The sequence below is a fragment of the Amphiprion ocellaris genome, chromosome 12 (genome assembly GCF_022539595.1).
Source record: "Amphiprion ocellaris isolate individual 3 ecotype Okinawa chromosome 12, ASM2253959v1, whole genome shotgun sequence".
NCBI classification, from domain to species: Eukaryota; Metazoa; Chordata; class Actinopteri; family Pomacentridae; genus Amphiprion; species Amphiprion ocellaris.
In genome coordinates, this window is record NC_072777.1 from 20,656,079 (window position 1) to 20,674,948 (window position 18,870).

Genomic DNA, 18,870 nt, shown 5'->3' on the forward strand with positions numbered 1-18,870 from the left:
GCTTAAAACGCATCTCTTCAGTTCTACTTAGCAACTGTAAAATATTATGCATTTTTAATCTCAAAACTTGCTGACCTTTTTAATGATTTTAATTTAATGATGGTTGATGGTCTTAGTGATACTCAGATTTTTTTCCCATATATCACTGACAGTGTACTAACATTGAAGACTAGACACAAAAACTGGTGGAACTGCACTGTTGCTGGCTGCTTTCCATGGATGTTGGCCAGCTCCAAGGTTCTTAAATCCTGCATGCTGGCTCTCTGACTTGGCTTAAACAAAGCAGCCATCATTCGTGTGGTTGGTTACACCTGTGCTTTTGAAGGATGTTAAAATACCTGCACCGATAAGGCTAACTTTCAGGTCAAAAACAGACAATTTTGACCAGGTCGACCTTCTACACCAGAGATGTCAAACACATGGCCCGCCAGAGGGTCCAATCCAGCCCACGGGATGACTTTGCAAAATGAATAGTTACTGTGAAAATACTGAAGACATTGAATATTGTGCAATGTAATGTCAGTCAGCAACTTCAGTACAAAAGAGTTTGGTTTGGTTGAACGTTATTGTTCATGTACTGCCACAACTTTTATCTTTTTAATGAATAAATTTAATATATTTACAAGGCAATGGGACAACTTAACCTTCTAAATAGTTCCCACTTCAGTTTGTATGATGCATGAGTTCAGGTGGTCAGGATCACTACACAGAGGTGGAAATGAATGTAAATTTAAAATCATTTCTAGATTTTGACAACCTGTTTCCATCGTAAAGTAAAATGCTGCTCTGTTCATCTCCTGATACCTGTGACTAAATGTTTTGTGCCTCTGTAGAGACACTGCGATTTGCAAGCTGTAATGTGTAAATGATAAACTGTGGCTTAATGTTGTTGAAATTGCACATATTTTTCTTGAGAAATTAAAAAATAAAAGAAGGTTAACTGAATATGAACATTTTCAGAATGTACTTTTTTGCACTAAAACAAAGGGAAATATTTGGAGTTGTCATTATTTTTACATTATGCTCTGATTTTACAGGTCTGGCCCACTTGAGATCAAATTGGGCTGAATGTGGCCCCTGAACTAAGATGAGTTTGACACCCCTGCTCCACAACTTTATCTCTATACATCTATATTAGCCCTACCAAGCTTTTCTAGAGTTGTGTTCATCATCTTCAGGTCAAACTTTGCACGTCTTGAGTGTCAGATTTTAAAAGCGGTGTTTTTTCGTCAGCCTGACATAAACGGAGACATCAATCTACACACAGCACATGATTGAGGACAAACAAGTTAACTTAAACAAGCTTATTTTTAATGGATCTGCAAAATTGTTTGAATTTCCAAAGAGAACTTCTGTACCTCCCGCCCACAGTTACCCAGTGGCAAACGTTACACAACGTTACAGAAACGCTTCCAACCCAAAGAAATCTGCATGCAGGAAAAAAAAAAAAAAAACAACCCAAAAAGGGAAAAAAAAAAAAAGAAAAAAGGAAAAGTAAAATAAATCATACAGATACAAATAAAACACCGTTAAAACAGGACATACGGTATAATGCCGTTCTCTTGGCTGGAGGAGAAATTCAAACGCTTTAACTTCAGTTCGGCTTCTTCATGATGACAGCCTGAACCGACATAATATTAAACTGTAATTTCAATGGGTGGATGTGGCTCCGCCCACCACACAGCCCCGCCCCTGTCTTCCATATAAGGCACAGGACAAAATAAACCCCCACATATAAAAGGAGCTAGCCACGCCTCTGTCACTTGGTAACAAATTGTAAATGACCAAATACGGTTAGACAACAGAAACCTCACTAAGTGTACAAAATGTTAATCCTATATTAGTCTTTTTTGTTTTATTTTCTTTTTACTTGGATTTCCTCTGACTGAAGGTGAGTGCTGTGGGTGGGTGGGGTTAAGGGGGAAGGTGAGGGTGCCCAATCAGGTGAGCTCAGGCAAAGGAAATATTAAAAACATGAGCTTGTCTTTTCACACTTTTTTCTTAACGACCTTTAAAACAAATGACAAGAAACGTGACTGGATTTCTCTTTTTATCAGAAATAAAAATGATCATCAGATGCAGAGTGAGGAATATGGAGGGTGGGGGGGGATTAGACAGGTGAAGTGGTTTATTGTTTTATTCTGATAAAGAGACAGTGTCAGTGTGCAAGAAAACTCATGAGACAAGTTAGAGGACGAGAGAGTTAGAGATAGCAGTTAGAGAGAGAATATGTGTGTTTTTGTGTGTGTGTGTGTGTTTGTGTGCATTAGTGTGAATTGAAACAGAGGAGTTGTTCAACTGCAGCACTTGCTCTTCCAGCCTGTGACTCCACCTGCACTGCTGATGTCGACGTTTTCACTGTTGGGCTCTTTTACAGGCGTCTGTCACACAAACACACACAACAAAAAAACATCTAATTAAATACATGACATTCATTATTGCAACACACTAACTCTGGTTTGTGTCCAGAACTGCTGCCTACTTCTACTCTACTGTATACAGCAACATTTATACTGTCTGCAATATTATTTGAGTGTGAAATCCATTTATCCCATATAATACTCTCCAACAGGGAATAAAAAAAAGTATAGTCAGTGGCATGTACTGTACACTACCACCTGCTAACAATCCCACAGTGCACTGTGATGCATTTGACAGATGCAAAGCATTTCTGTTGTCAGTGACAACACATAGCGATGATTCTAGAGGGCTGATTTAGCTGTGGTTTAAGGCTTTGGATGGATTTAAACTTGTCTGAGTGACATGATCACTTAAATCCCACTCCTGTGTCTTCAAAAGATGGAGTTTGAGCAGGATTTATGGTGTCCAAACTGCATGTCGCAAGGTCAGATAGTAGGGATGCAATGAATAATTAAAGTAGTCAACAAGAGTTGATGACTAAAATAGTTGCCAACAACTGGTTGCCAATTAGTTGGTGATGTCATTGTGTTTCTGTACACACTCAGAATTATTTGACTCTGGTTTTCCAACTACAGTTTACAGTGTTGCCCAGATGGAAAGCTTATCAGGGACATTTAACATTAGCAGCTTCACTGAGTCAACAATAGCAGACGAAGCGCATCACATCCATACATTATTCAACTATCAAAGTAGTTGGTAGTTGCAGCCCTATCAGAAGCTGTGAGAAACACCTTAACAACCACACTTTTCACATAGTTGGTGTCTTCCTGACAATGACCACCAGACATTCAGAGGTGTGGAGGCCATCTACTCCTGTTTCAAACTCTCTTTTTCATTTGCTGCTCAATTTTTTTTTTTTTTTTTGGAAGTTTTTTTTTGGGCCTTTTTGCCTTTATTTGATAGGTGCAGTGGAGACAGACAGGAAAGGAGGGAGAAGAGTTGGGGGAAGACATGCAGCAAAGGGCTGTGAGCTGGAATGGAACAGGGAGCAGCCCCTGTACATGGGTCACCTGCTTAACCTGTTGTGCTATCCGGGCGCCCCCTGCTGCTCAGTTTTTGTTTGGCATTTTTCATCTGAACAATTAAATCAAACTATTACTCCCTGCTTACACCTCCTTCCCCCTCTATATGATTACTGGCTTTTCACTCCATCCTCTGGTGTATCCATTTAAATTGACATCACATTTGCAATTTGGTCAGAGGGCACTATGGTTTTAAAAAACACTAAAATTAAACATTTAGAGAGGAAAACCTTTACTTCTTATGTCTCAAAGACAAACACAACGCTTCAAAAACTGATATTGCTTAGCTGTAGTGTTTAAGTCTCTTAAGTGTCACAAGATCAAAAAGTTGAGAGCTACTGCTATTTGACTATTACAACTTGTCACTCATATTTAAATGCATGCTGTAATGGATTTATTTATTTTTTTTAATGTATGTGCTTGTTCCTGTAACTATCATAACTCGACTAGAAGAGGCCACACACAATGTTTAAATATAAACTGAAATTGAGAACTGGAATCCCAGCAACTATCAGCCAAAGTCAATAAAGTACTCATGTTGGCTCTGAAAAAGTAATGCCAAAAAAATAACCACAACTAAATACATGTAGTCTTTTCAATGTCCAAGACCCAAAGACAGTGCACACACCTTTCTGAGGATGTCTTCTGCTAACGTGAGGAAAGCCTTCTCGATGTTGATGTTGGCCTTAGCACTCGTCTCAAAAAACCTAATGCCATGCTCCCTCGCAATCTGTGGAGGCGAAAGCAGATCGAGTTAGAAAGTGTGGATGTGGCTTAAAGATGACTCAGTCCAAAAATAAAGTGGCTGATCTCCTCTGCAGAACACAGATCAGGTATCACTGGTGTATCGCTGAAGCACATACACAACAATACTAGTCAGGTGGGTATGTGTATGAGTAAGCAGATCTGTGTCTGATGTTGCTTAATCTGCAGACTGAGCAGTCACTGGGAGTTTGCTTTTGTACTTTGAACCAAAGCTCTTAAAGCCCCTGTACTCCCATACAGGTGTTTTCACTCATTCTAGCTGATTAGAGCTCTGCTCAGGATGGAACTGGGCTGAACCGCATCTGACAATACATCCTGTGACCAAACATGTACCAGTAGAGGGCATGAACAGCAAGTGATGCCACCAAAGGTAAAAGTTAAAAGGGGTCATTCTGTAACAACACTGAACATTATGCGAATGCAAATCACATTGCCAATATTTTGACAGGTGTTGTGATGAGTCCCAGTTTAATGGGAATTGGAAATTTTGCATTCGTGAAACAAGTGATGTGATTCTTGATATGATCTGTGCTATACAAGCATGTTCCCTTACGTATGGAGAGTAGGACTTGTTGACTGGGGCATGTCTGTGGCATTGCAATACTTCATCTATAATAGCTTCATGAAGAAAATTTTGTAGTTCCTGCGATGTGGGATTTGTACTAGACCCTATTCTGATTTTGCTAATATTTTGATTAAATATTTAGCTCTACAACATGCTTGCCAAAGTTTTAGACATCAGTTGTCAGTTCCATGTTGGATGAAGCAGAAGTGGGCAGATCAAGTAAAGCAGTATGCTGTGTAAGCAGCTATGCAAGTGGTGCTGTTCTTTTGTTGCTCTTCAAATGTTACTGCACACACAGGTCCAGTTCATCTAGAGCATAGGACTTTAATGATTTATGGCATTATAACTGTGTTATGCTGTACACACAATACATTTTTGGGGTCTCTCTACTTTTAGCCATGCTTGTGCTGTTTCTATAGAGGTGTAGGACTTTATGTTGCAGTAAAAAAAAATAAGCTATCAATGAGTAAAAATGTGAAAACTGCCATGCGCTCAGAGGATTAAATGTGTTAAACGTTCTCACGTGACTCATTTGTGTAGCCTTTGTGTGGCAATCAAAACACAGAAATAAAGTAAATGTAATTAAATGATTGTTCATGAACAAGAAGCTATGGTTTTCACAGCAGTTCAGTAAAGAACATAAGCCTGAATGGCATCCAGAGATCAGTAGCAGCCTATTGCACTTTCTGTTTAGTACAAATGTTTTGAGTGGCAGTTTTGAGCAGCAATTACACAATTCAAACTTTGCCACCTGTTCCAGTACCTCTCTTTAAGGCTGTTCTTCATGCTTTGCTTTAGTTTTTCCTCTTTGCTTTTCTGTTATTTTCCAGCCACATTGACTCATGGTGAATCAGTGAACAAGACATTTATGTAACTGCGACCGCTGTCATTGTGTTGTGCCCTCAAAGTGGAAAGGTGGGACTGAAATGTGATTAACTGCAGAGAACTTAATGTGTAGACATCTTCTTTGTTCAGGGCTATGAAATCAATATGCAAAGAGGCAACGACAAATCCACCCATCAACACGGCAGATTTTGATGATAAATGTTTGCTTACAGCTGCAAAGGACTGCACCATCTCACCTGCTCGCCCTTGGCTTTTGGTACGACCCTTTTGTCCTCCATGTCACACTTGTTGCCTAGCAGCATTCTTTCAACATCCTCATTTGCATGCTGAAAAAAATTAAATAGAGAAGAAAGTGTAAATTATTAGAATTACTGTCTCATATGAGCAACATTTAACTTCAAGCTTCATCTTAGACTTCATTCACACTAAATCATTGAGTCCTGAGCAGTTGGGCTGCATCCCCTATACTGATCAATCAATCCAATGAAACTCAGGCAATGAATAGGATTATTTTCCAAAAGGTATGTATTAACGTTTCAAAGCTTCTAAGAGCCACCAGGGGGCATACTGATTGAGTGGCAAATTGAGTAAGAGTCAGTTACTGGCATCAAGTGAAATCATTTCATTGCTCTTTTTAGGAAAGGGTTCAAGATAGTTAACAGAATAGGAGAAAGAATAAAGGGGTCTTTGTGTTACAAAAAAGTCAATTTTAGACTTTCCTCAAATTGCTGGATTATTTTTAAGGATATTATTGGGGTCTGAGGCCAAAGTGCGTGTATAAATTGACAGTTTTATCTGACCAACAGTACGAACCCCAAAGATATTTTTCCCTGTCCTCCTTCACTCAAAAAAACGCCTTGCTTAGTGTTGCTTCAGTGTGCAGAATAACTGATGTGCAGACAACACTTGATGACCTCCACTCACCTTTAAACTTTTACATGTTCCTATAGGATTTATGACAGTAACTCGTCATTATTGATCCATAAGCAATTTACAAAGTAAGCAGATCATTTTAATATCTTGAGAGGTGATCCTTTAACAAAAACTCTAATGAACCAATTTGATGCAAACTATATGACAACTCAATGTAAAAAATTACCACAATTAAACAAGCGAATACAAATCACCTTTTGGTTTCAAAATCGTTAGCAAGTAGATACCCCTGTGTTCCTGAGTGATCGCAGGCCAAAAGTTTGGCAACAACAACAAGCCTCATCGAATGCGGTGCAACATGAGCGAAGCCGAGTTCTTAGTTTGCAGGAAATTCATTGTGTTTGCTTTCACCAACCGGACTCAAAGCTCTTCAACACCAAGAGTGAGAAAAATTAATTCCAGAGAAACGTAGTCTCACTCAGTCCACTTTGCCAACTGCGCAACACCTCATTACTGATAGTGTCACAACATTTTAGTGTTTTGTTGCAACAAAGAACAATGAAGATAGATGATGTTAAATCCAACACACATCGGCTTGTCTAATGTGTTTAAACTGCAACAGATTACTCATGTAACTGAGTCATCAAGATAAAGAAGCACCACCAAAGAAAACTGTAGAGAATGAAGCTGAAAGCAGCACAGTTTTCCGGGGAGATGCACACAGGAGTGGCAGGAGGACAAACTGACCATTTGTGACTGACAGCTTGTCTGATAACCACTGAACAATTTGATATATCAGGTTTGTTGGAGAGGGGTGTCATTAAATGTTGTATACATATCAGGCTACAGTGCCTTGCCTTTAGGGTCGTATTTAACAATTCTGACTCTGCTTATTAATTGCATTTCTTAACATAGTTTGATTCAAGTTCTTTGAGGTTTAGATGGCTACTACAACAGTAAATGCTTCTACATTAACCCCTTGACGCCTATTATCGCAAATTCGCAACATACCACGTTCATTCAGACTGCACCTGAGATCGCGTATCCATTCCCCCAATGCCAGCTTGTGCATATTCAATATGTACCTCGGAACCTTTTGCAAGCACTGGTTTCTCGTAGGACCGGTCGGAGTGGGAACTAATTATTATATTTCTATGTATCTATTTTCTATGTGTAATGGATAAATTCACAAATTCCATTTATTTTAGCATCAGCTGGAAAGCAAAAACACACAAAAAAAATTTGCTTTTATTTAATTGTAAATAAATTCAGGCATTAAGGGGTTAATGCATGAGTTACAATAGTCCAACAATATAATATATTGTACTGGAATGTAACAGTCACAGGTGAGATTTTTTTTTTTGCAGTGAGTACTGTCATTACCATAGTATCCTATCCAGATTTTACTTACAAACTTTTACTTTAAGTAACATTTTCAGTGCAGGAAACATTTTTACAGTGTGCTATTGGTGTTTTTACATAAGTAAAGGATCTGAGTGCTTTCTCCACCATTGCCCATCTCTGTCTGTCAAGGTGAACAGACACTTATGTGAATTAATTTAGTTTTAGAACCACTAAAGTTAGCATAGCCACAGTCTGCACAGCTGCACACTGCCATTAAAGTGGTAACACAGAATAGTGGGTTTTCAGTGAGTTACTTCAGTCAGCCGTAACATGCGTCAATAAGCAGAATAGTTCATGAAAGTCTGTGTGTTGTATTACCACAGCAACAGCTCTCTTGAATATTTTGGGTTACTCTAACAATAGTAGAGTGCAGTTCTGTCTTTGTAATGCGTTATGTAGTGGCATTTGCTAAATTAAGGTGACTGTTACAAGTTAATCACACAATTTCTACTGTTCGTCTGCTAATCAAAACAACTCGGTAACAGTTGAGTAGGTAAACAGAATAAATCACTCAGGCAAATGCATCAAGATATAGGTAGACACACATGCATTCAACTCGTATGATGAATGGTGCAGACATATAGTAGATATACAGTAGGTGTCTGCAGTACACTGTTTATAACCTAACAAAAGGGAAAATTGCCTTTGAACCAATGAGAAGAATTTCAATTTATTTTTCTTAAAGACTGCTTTAGAATCTGAACCCAAATCCAAAATCCAAACCCTAGTGTTCAATGCAACAAATCACCAATGCTTTGGTTTCAGGCATCTTTAACAACTCACGGCGCAATCAGCTATCACACCTGGAGTGTATTAGCTGTTAACACACAGACCCTTTCCTAGTAACAGTTTAAAAAAAAAAAAAAAAAAAAAAGCTCAATGTTTGACACGGCCTTTGTGGCATCTGGAGATTTTGGAGTTACTTGTTTACTTCTGACATAAGATTTAAAACAGTACAATCCCTGGTTCTGCTACAGTGAGACAGATGCATACGGACATCTGGCTCATCTGATGTGATTTAGTCACAGACTCCTGTTCCACAGCTCACTGCACTCAGTTTAGCTGGCTTGTTAGTCATGTTGGCTGCATTCCCATGAAGTATTTATCACTGTGTCATTATGCCAAAGATAAAACAAAAGATGTAGAAGGAGCGCCAACAGTTGACTCCCCAGAAAGAATCAAAATTTACCAAGCAGCATACACCCACATGACGATATGTTCGCTGAATCTGGGGAGATTTTGTGTTTGTGTCTTACCTCATCAATGTTGCGCAGCCATTTGCTGATGTTTTCAAAGCTCTTGGCGTTGGTGATGTCGTAGACCAGCATGATGCCCATAGCTCCTCTGTAGTAAGAGGTGGTGATGGTGTGGAACCGTTCCTGGCCTGCTGTGTCCCTGCACACACACACACAGACACATACAACCTATTTTGTTTGTATGTACTGACTTTTTTCTTAGATTAATTGCAGTCTTTGACCCATACGACAAATGGTTCAGTAGCTCAGATCTTCACTGCAGTACAGCTCAAACTGGCCACAAAATACATGTAGGTTTGGCAGAGTTGTCGATCAATACCAATGACTTCATTCCTTCATTAAATCATGCGATTTCTTGACTTACACTCAATGCCAATCAAAACATTTATCAGCCAGAAGGGTTCAAATTTTTAGTACAAAACACAAAAGCAAAAAAGAGGATTATTACTGTATTACATAGCATAAAAATACATTAGCCCAATAGTTATTTTACATGCCTACTTGTTTTACTCCTCTTTACTGAGGAAAAACGGATTATTCGTGCCAGTTACAGGACATCATAAGGTGTGCCAGACGTGTTATTGTGATGCAATTCTTTTGGCCATCAATAGAGGCTGATAAAAGCTATAAAATATTTAATGCCCCATTAGCACAATTCAGACTGTCAGGGAAAAAAAGGCCCTGTCGTGAGGCCCAGTGAAACAACTGTAATTTAATTCTAACTTGTACTTCACTTGGAAAGTCTGCTATGTCACAGAAGTCAAGTGAACCTGGTACAAACACATTAAAATCCACCGCAGGCCTTGTCCCTCACACATCTGCACTAGCATGCACCTCAACTATGACATTTTCCTATCAAGGAAGCCCTGCCAACATTCATCTATCACTGCTAAGAGACTCAAAGAGAGGAAGCCTAGCAGCACCAGGCTCACAAAAAGCAAAACAAATCTTCACTTAGAAAAGACTGTTTCACAATGACCTACAAAATACTAAAAGGCTGTTCAAGAAACTGATCTGTAGAGCATGACCACATGCTCGGGACGCAAGGTCAAATTTTGAAGATTTAACTCAGATATAATTTGCCTGGTCAGGAAGAGGGCAATGTGATGTAGAGAAAGATTGTAATGCAAACAGCCACAGCCGTTGCCTAATGGAACAGGTCAAATGTGATCAAGCTTTGAAACATATCACCATCAGAACCAAACCAAACATTTTATACATGTATAAGTTGCAAAACCTTTGCAACTTAGCTTGCAAATACAAATCCTTGGCCCCTTGTATGGGTTCATAGTCACAGACTGACAACCACACAGTTAAAGAAAATAGATAAATATTAAAAATAAAAAACTTCCTTATTTCAAATATATCTTCGAGATGCCTCCTTTAAGCAAAGCACCTGGGCTTAGGAAATGAAAACACACTAAGACAGTCACTGCACAACAACTAGTTCTAAGTTCTCATAATGCCTTTAACCTCTGAGCAAAACTGATGGGCTGGAACAATTATTTTAATAGTTAATTAGTTTCTCAATTAAATGTTTGCACTCAAACATTGAAAAGCACCTGGAACCTAAGCTGCCATACTGTATTCAAAGCATTTTGTCTGACAAAAAGATCTAATCTCAAAAGGAGTTTGTTTTTTTTTCCCCTTGTATATTTGGTTCTCGCATAACAGTGGGAGGGGATGCACAGGTGTCTCCATCTTCTAGATAACAGTAAAAGATCAGTCTTGAATGAAAACACTGTCTCCTGTGAAGATGTTCACTGACATAAAAAAACAACATATCCATTACCTTTTTCTATATTGACTTCAAAACTATTAACCAATAACTGGATCTTGGGTTGTGCTTTAAAACATTTTGAAAATTACGATCATGACTATTCCATACTTCTTTTTAAAGCCAGTTATGGTTAAAATGTAATGCTGTTACATTGTGGAACTTATGACTGTCTACTAGTTCTTCTTGTAATAAAACACTTTGAGATGACAGAAAATTAACCTTAAATCACTTGATCATTTTCCCAATACAAAATGTTAAAACTTCGTGAGTTGGCTGGTTCCAGCCTCTCAAATACAAAAGTTGGAACATCTAAATAATGATAGTAAATGTCAGCTTTGTACGAGCAAAGTCCAGTAGTAAAGTGATAAATTGTATGTGTTCTACTCTTGCTAAATGAAGAGGTTTAAATGTCAGTTTTACTTGGTAAAAATCACCAGCTGTTGATCACAATGATAACCCTGCAGCAGTCCTCCTGGTGGACCGATGACCATTTCCTGCCCTAGCGCACTTCAGTCCTTGAGGGAGGTATGTCAAACAGATGTGTCACTATCATATAACAAGGTACAAACTCAAGAGGCTGTACTGCAAGATGACTCTCACAATGTCAGTGTATTTTTCAGCCCTGCACACTTCTGCCTGCATACAAATACAAAACAAGCCTTGACATGAGTATAGAAAAAGAAGAGCTACAACGCATAACATACTAACCAGATCTGTAGTTTGATCTTCTTTCCTTGTAATTCAACAGTTTTGATCTTGAAGTCTATTCCTGTGAAGAATTAAAAACAGATCAGCATACACAATATCCATCAAAAGTGCACTAGTAGCACATGAGGCGCTATCAGGAAAGAGATGAATGAATAAATGAAGGCTTACATACAAAGACTTTGGCACTGATGCAAACAAAGAGAAAAAGCAGCTCAGACATGAATACTTCAACAATAGCGAATCAGGAACAGCCAAAGAATGACACTGGGAGAGGGAAGTGGAAAGTGAGTGACAGGTGTTTCCATCAGAGAGACAACAACATGAGCTCTTCCTGATTCTGCAGTGTCATGCCCAAGCTTTGAGGCTATCAGCAGACAGCTGTGGGACCAGCAGCTGGCTAACAATGGGCACACACAAACCGGGGTACTAAGTGAAATCAGGTTAAAGGAAGGAAAACTGAGAATGATTTTTTAATCACCATAACCTCATTACTGTAAAGCATAAGCTTAAACACAGGTAGTTTGAAAAGAGAGGATATTGAGTCTGGCATATTTTAGGTGGGTTAGTGATATCGAATGTTAAAGCCTGAAGAATTGTTTTGCCTTTTGGGTCGAAGCAACTCAACTGATGAAGGAGTGAGAGGACTGGTTCAGTGATGGAGAGCATACAATTTTTTACAACTATGTATAACCAAATGTTCCACATCGGAAAGTTATCGAGGCTTACATTTCAGTTTCTGTTTTCCTTGGACTTTCAGTTAACTATTTTGGATATAAAGGTGCAGTGCTAAGTTTATTGCCATTTCATTTCATCCAGGAGGTTGCCTGCTTTCAAGCTTGCCTTTGTCATATTTTTCCTACATAGTGAATTTACAACTTTTCTGTGTATTAAACTCACTGTAAACTGAGTTTTGTTGGGTAAGAGACTTTTAATCAGGCAAAATAAGGCACTTGAAGATTTTACCTTGGGCTTTTGAAAATTGTGGTGGCATGTGGTCATAGACTTAAGATTTCTTTTTTTTTAAATTTTTTTTTTATTCTAAACAACTAGAGCTGAATGCTTTAAAGATTACTGGATAGCCGGTTCCAGACACTTGTGTAAGAATTTTCAGTTTTTCTCAGTTATATACATTTCAATAAACTGGATAGCTTTGGGTGTCAGACTGTTGGTCAAACAAGACAAGAAGTGAGTACATCACTTTGGGCTTTGGCAAATCATGACTGTGGCTTAGTTTTTTCATACACTGAACACTTCAGCAGTTTAGAATGAATTGAAATTTCATGACATTATTCAAAAAGGCAAATAACAGTTATTTGCAGCCCTTGACGATTTAGAGAAAATGACCCATAGTCATACAGCAGTTAGTTTTATCTAAAAATTTGAAAGCAACAGCTGCAAAACTGAAATGAATTATCATTTTGACAATATTAAGTAAAGTACCCATGATTCTTATCTTTGTAAGTGTAAAGGCATAGAGGAGGCTTCAGTTATGGCCAACAAGTGGTGTTTTCCTGTAAAATTTTGAGCTGTCAGTTCTGCTCTGGTCAAAAATTGCGACTGCTGAAAAAGTCCAAGAAACAGCTGTGCTGTAGGTGGGGCAGGGCAAACGAATAATGAAGGAACTGGCTGCCAAAGTGTGACTCACTACATATTATGCACACTCTAGGGAGAGGAAGAGAGGGAAAGAAAGATGCAGTTGGATTGAAAGTAAAAGAGTAAATAGGAAGAATATGAAATGGGGAACTGGGGATAGAACGGGGAAAGAGGGTGAGTTTTCCTGACGACAACTACTAAAAGGTAAGCTCTCAAAAATCAGGCTCAGCAGGGATGACGTAAAATGTGTATGTTCCTGATGAGGAATAAAACACTGAGTAAACATCACGCTTTTTTTTTCGCTTATGAGGTGCACTGGCAAGTTGTTAAGAAAATATGTGCATTGTGCAATCATAGGTCATTTGCCCAATCACTGGAAAAACAGGCATGCTTAACCAGAGGAGAATGACACTTTCCACGACAGCCGACTGTTGAACTGGACGTTCTAAACAGAAAGTACATGGTTTATGGCCGGCTTTCTTTTCAATCCTAGAGGAATCATTCACTCCGCAAGTATAAATTCCACTGTAGCCATTTGTCAGTTTCCATGCAAAATTCATTATTTGAAAAAAAAGATTTCAGATTGCAACGTTATGCATATTCAGCACTCTAAATCTGCATAACCTCTGATATGTAAGAGGGAAGGGTTGAGACAGGGACATTCAGAGGATTGGAAAAGAGGATGAGTGAGGGGGGTTTCCAGTGGGGGTATTTTGAGAAGCAGCTGTGCATCTGTGTCTCGAAAGGTATGGGTACTGTGTCAGAGGAAGAACACACTCCTGTTTCATATGTCCTGTTTCTGCTGTGTCTTTATAGAGTTTTGTTCCTTTCAGACTTTCGATTTAGGTATGTATTAAGTTCTATATCTGGCTGCTATGTGAATGCTTCCTTTAAAGTAACAGGCAAAAGTTGTATATTTCTGGTATATTATCATTTAGAAAAGAATTCTGGAAAAGTTTCTGTCATATGTATTTAAAACTATTTAACACCTTGCTATTGTTATCTCAGATCACAACACAAATCTGCTGACTATCACTAATGTAGACAGAAATGGGAAACAAAGCCTTTGTGTTTTCTGTTCAAGCTACATTTTAGCTGGAAAAAGAAGGAGAAGATGATGAAGACAGCTGTACAGTTTATGCTAATTGTCTCTATTCTTTGTTAATTTTAACATTCTTTGTATTGCTATCTTTTTTTTTGTTTCTGTTATTGTACTAGTTCATCTAAAAACTTTTTTTTGCCTCGTCTGTCTTGTAAGAGAGACCCCAACCATAATGATGAACCTTTACCTTCCTGGCAACAGAGCAACTGATGCTAGGCTATTTCAATAAATCAATATTGGAAGACTTCTACCTTGACAACAATAAAGGCAACAGCAAGTCCAGATTACACTACTACTACATATTTTTAAATTTCTACTGCTTATCATGATGCTTGCTACTTTGTTTTGAATATAGATGTAGAACAAAGACAAGAACACAAAGGAGCATGTAACTACAGTAGTTTTAAGAGGACAGCTTCCACAATGACGTTGGGTTTTGCGATTCACAACATCTGTATCGAGCTACTATCACTTGACTTGATTTAAGACCACAGATCCTGCTACAAATTTAGACAAACTAAGGTGAGAAGACTGCTTCTGGGCACTTCCTAACCTGAACTGACCACAATGACTGTTGTGGACAGCTTCTGTTGAAGTACTGCTGTCATCTGTGTTGCTGGTCATCCTCATATTTTTAATAACATTTTAACTAACAGAAAGCAATAGATGCCCATTCAGTCTCTTTAGTAGGGTTAAACACATTATCCACCAGGTGAAGTAGGTGCTTTTAGAACCTATAAAGTTCAGCTGGAGTCAAACACAGTATGCAGAATATATTTGTACTATTTCTCTAAATGAAAGGAAAAGACAATGACTGTAGTTGCTGCAAACACTTATAGGCACTGACTTACTATCCAGCTTGGCAGGGAAAGTACCCCTGCATGGAGAAAAGGTCACCATTGGTCTGTGAATACTGAAGAACCTGTTAGTCTGGACTGCTATTACCACTGCATCTGGCACATCTTTCCCCTAAACTGAAAGAGATCTGATATGGTGGCTTTAACCCAAATAAGCCACATAGTTACCCTAATCTTGCTTCTACTTTAACAGTACAGACTGTATATTTCCAGAAATGAGATGGAGTGTAATAAAACGCAAACACTATTGAAAATCAAGGGAAAGCCAAAACATCGACAAAGCCAAAAAAAAAAGAATACACGTGACAGCAAGCTTTGCAATAGAGTGACAGTATATGGCTGTATTTCAACAAATCTAATCTAGCATGGATGTCACTGGGAACAGTCACCCATTATGGCTGCATGTTCTTGGGCATAAAGTCACTTGATGTCAACTTGATGATACGCAAGTTATGAAAAGCTGGGCTTGAAATGAAAGCTCAGTTCAGGGATCAGGGATATAAAGCTTTTGCACTGCAAACACTAAGCTTCATGTAAAGCACGTCTAACGTTACATTATTACTCAGCACTGATCTTAAGCAACAAGAGTAAACGGAGCCTTCACTTGGGCCACGCAGGGATTTGACATAGTTTGACACTTGACTCATGTAAGCGTAATGTTAAATGCATGCGTAAAGGACAGAGAGAAAAAAGGGCTGATGATGCCACCATGATGAATTGTTTATGGTTATCAATTGAGGAGTTAAGGAAAGTGAACAAGTACATTTACATAAGCACTTGACTTAAATATTTCTCAGGAGCCATTTCTACTACTTCATACTTTTAGTTTCAGTGAGATTTTTTTTACTTTTTACTCCTCGAAGGTTATGTCACAGTACACTGCTGCCTCAGACTTTACACTGTCAACATATGAGCTTCTTACAACATATAATATATCTCATGTATATATAATGATGTACAATACAGCGGTTTTGCCACTTAAGTAGAGGATCTGAATACTTTTTTCCATCACTGCTTTTGGGAAGGCTTTACTAGTATGGAACCTCTCATTTTGAGCAGAGATCCAGACATGTATTACCTTTAAGGTGTCAGTCAGTCAGTCAGAACAAATCCATCATGGTAATAGTAAGAGGTAAACGCCTGGACTTACATAGACAGACGATTTTTAATGTTGCTCTAACAGGAGCACGGCCCTGTGGTGCTACTAGCCTACTTAGCTTAGTAGCCACTGGCTCAACTGATATGACAGCAAATCCTCTGACACCTAAACCGGTTTTACTTGCCATTACTGCCAAGCTAGACCAGAATAACATTACCAACGTTTCGTTATAAAAGTCACAGGGATGTGAAACAGTGGTGGCCGCGGTTTAACTAACGGCCATAAAACTGCACAACTAGCTTTCCAGCTAACCTGTGCAGGCCTGGAGAGCTGATAGCTTACTAGCTAACCAAATATGTCCTGCCTACCATTTCCAGCTGCAGGACAGTGTCAGGCGAGTCTCCCAGCTGTCAAACTATCTCGAATAGGGGTTCGACATAATCCAAAACACCTGTAACAACACGCCATCCTGTGCCTGTGTCCCCTGGTCTTCTTACCTATGGTGGAGATGAAGGTTGTGTTGAAGGCATCGTCAGAGAAGCGGAACAGCACACAGGTCTTCCCCACGCCCGAGTCGCCGATTAGAAGCAGCTTGAACAGCAAGTCGTACGTCTTCTTCGCCATTGAAAACCACCTCGAGTCACGCAGAGATCAGAAACAACTGATAACCTAGCACACCTATGTGAAGTCTAAAGCCAGCTCCTTGGCCAACCTGACCAACTGCCCCGGTCCTCTTGATTGCTACAGTTAACAATCTGGGATTTGTTGATTAGCTTGGCAAGCTAGTTGGCTAAATACAACCCAAATAACGTGCCCGTAGACTTGTCCGAGAAGTTATATTTCCCAAACCCGACTGTTTCCCCCCTTACAACATGAGAACAGAAAGCAAAAATAAGGATCTCCTCCCGTGTGATTCCTTTTTTCCACTCTTTCTTTTCTCCCACACAGTCGGGACAAAATGGCTCCTCTCTCTACCCCGACTCACTCTTTCTTCAAACTAACGGCGAGCTAATTCAAATTCTCGGCACACCCCGTCATTCCAGTGCCCTGCCACAAACTCGACCGATAAGAATTTGAAAAAAATCTCAGCAAAAAAGTGTGTCAAATTCACTGTCTGTCCGGAGCGATTTCGCTTTTTTTCTGGAGAGATTAGAACCGAAATACAGACGACCGCCGTCGCCTTCGAATGGGAGCCACCACGGCGACACCCTAGTCCCATTGACACGCCTTCTCCCGCCCGTTCTGTCAAATCTGCGTCTGTGATTGGTCATTCTAGATGTCGCTCCTTTAAGCACATTGATGTGATTGGCTGCCCTGGCAACCATTGAGGGGTAAAGGGGCGTGGCTTAGATTGACAGAAAGGGCAAATGTTACTGCGTAAGTTACTCGGACATTTAGGCTCAAGGCTCTCTTTGCTTCTCAGTATGATATGTATCCATTGATCCAATATGGCGGCCGGTTTCATGCGGATCTCTGGCAGCCGGGGTGGTGTTCAGTTTTCATGGCAAGCTGGCATTTGGAGCGGTGACTATCCCAGCTGTGAGTCAGGCAAAGTGATGTCACTTATAAGTACTTCTGTGCTTGTTACGGGCGTTTCCCACATCCTCTGCTCTGTGAACTGCAGGACCATTTATCCTCCAAAGTCCTTTAATAACTGTACACACTGAGAGACAGTCTGCATGTAAACATCAGCACTGTAGGTCCTTGTAGAGTTGGCTTTGTGTGTGTGTGTGTGTGTGTGTGCGCGCGCGCGCGCGCGCGTGAGAGAAAGAGACTCTTTCCTTCTTCCGCCTGTCAGAGTACTTTGACTCTCAGACACTCCTTAGGAATGCTGAGTATGCCCTGCTTTCTATTGCCAAGTACAGACTTGACACAAACTAAGGGAGGAGATGAAGAAAGAGAGAGGTCGAGAAAGACAAAGAAGTAAGAGAAAAGGAAGGTTTGAACAAGATTAAAGGGTCTACTGCCACTCTGGCAGCTCTGTGCTGTAATGCTGTGTAATTTACTGTAAAGAAAACCAAGCTGTCGTGTAAATAAAGTATTGAACGCATTAAAAATTTGACCTTACTGTGGTGCTGGATGAAAAGCCAGAGGATAAAAGTTCTTTTCTAAATTGCATGGTGCATTGTTGGCAATCCGTAGTGGAAAAATCAGGGCATCACTAAAGTCAACAGACTTCATCTTCTGAGGAATCACAGCTCCCTTTCATTTCATTAGCTGCTTCTCAGCTAACCACAGGTATCCCTCAGGCAAATACCCATGGGAAGGAAATGAGGGATATGCTGTATAAAGAAAAAGGACTATACTTGTCTAATATATGTAAAATAAAGAATGTTAATATGAAGAAGTACGTTTAAATGATAATGTGGTTGCCAGAGACCAAAGAACCAATCAAACAAATGATGCTCAAGTTAGAAAGACAACAAGACATTAGTTAACACAGATATCCTTTAATACCAAGTGTCTGTCTTTATTCTAATTCTATCACTGCACTGCTCCTCTGCAGTTAAGCAACGTTTGTTAAGCTAATAAATCATGTGTTAACACAGAACTCTTTCCAGATCTGGGTGCATTCCTGG

General features: G+C 39.4%; 1 protein-coding gene across 1 annotated transcript; it reads right to left on the reverse strand.

Annotated features, from left to right (window-relative positions):
- Window positions 1–1,289: 1,289 nt before the first annotated feature.
- rab10 (RAB10, member RAS oncogene family) lies at window positions 1,290–17,492 on the reverse strand. The gene is made up of 6 exons (XM_023299673.3): window positions 16,789–17,492; window positions 11,641–11,701; window positions 9,153–9,291; window positions 5,856–5,945; window positions 4,072–4,173; window positions 1,290–2,381 (listed from the first exon to the last, which is right to left on the reverse strand). The coding sequence occupies exons 1-6, from the start codon at window positions 16,913–16,915 to the stop codon at window positions 2,295–2,297; spliced, it is 606 nt and encodes a 201-aa protein (XP_023155441.1). The 5' UTR covers window positions 16,916–17,492; the 3' UTR covers window positions 1,290–2,294.
- Between the last annotated feature and the right edge of the window lie 1,378 nt (window positions 17,493–18,870).

Excerpts from the sequence above, each read along its gene's own strand:
- rab10 (XM_023299673.3), bottom strand. The coding sequence starts at position 16,915 with ATGGCGAAGAAGACGTACGACTTGCTGTTCAAGCTGCTTCTAATCGGC. Across the intron at positions 9,292-11,640 it reads AAGATCAAACTACAGATCTG|GGACACAGCAGGCCAGGAAC; the intron begins GTTAGTATGTTA and ends GTGTGTGTGCAG. Across the intron at positions 5,946-9,152 it reads GGCTGCGCAACATTGATGAG|CATGCAAATGAGGATGTTGA; the intron begins GTAAGACACAAA and ends AATTTTTTTCAG.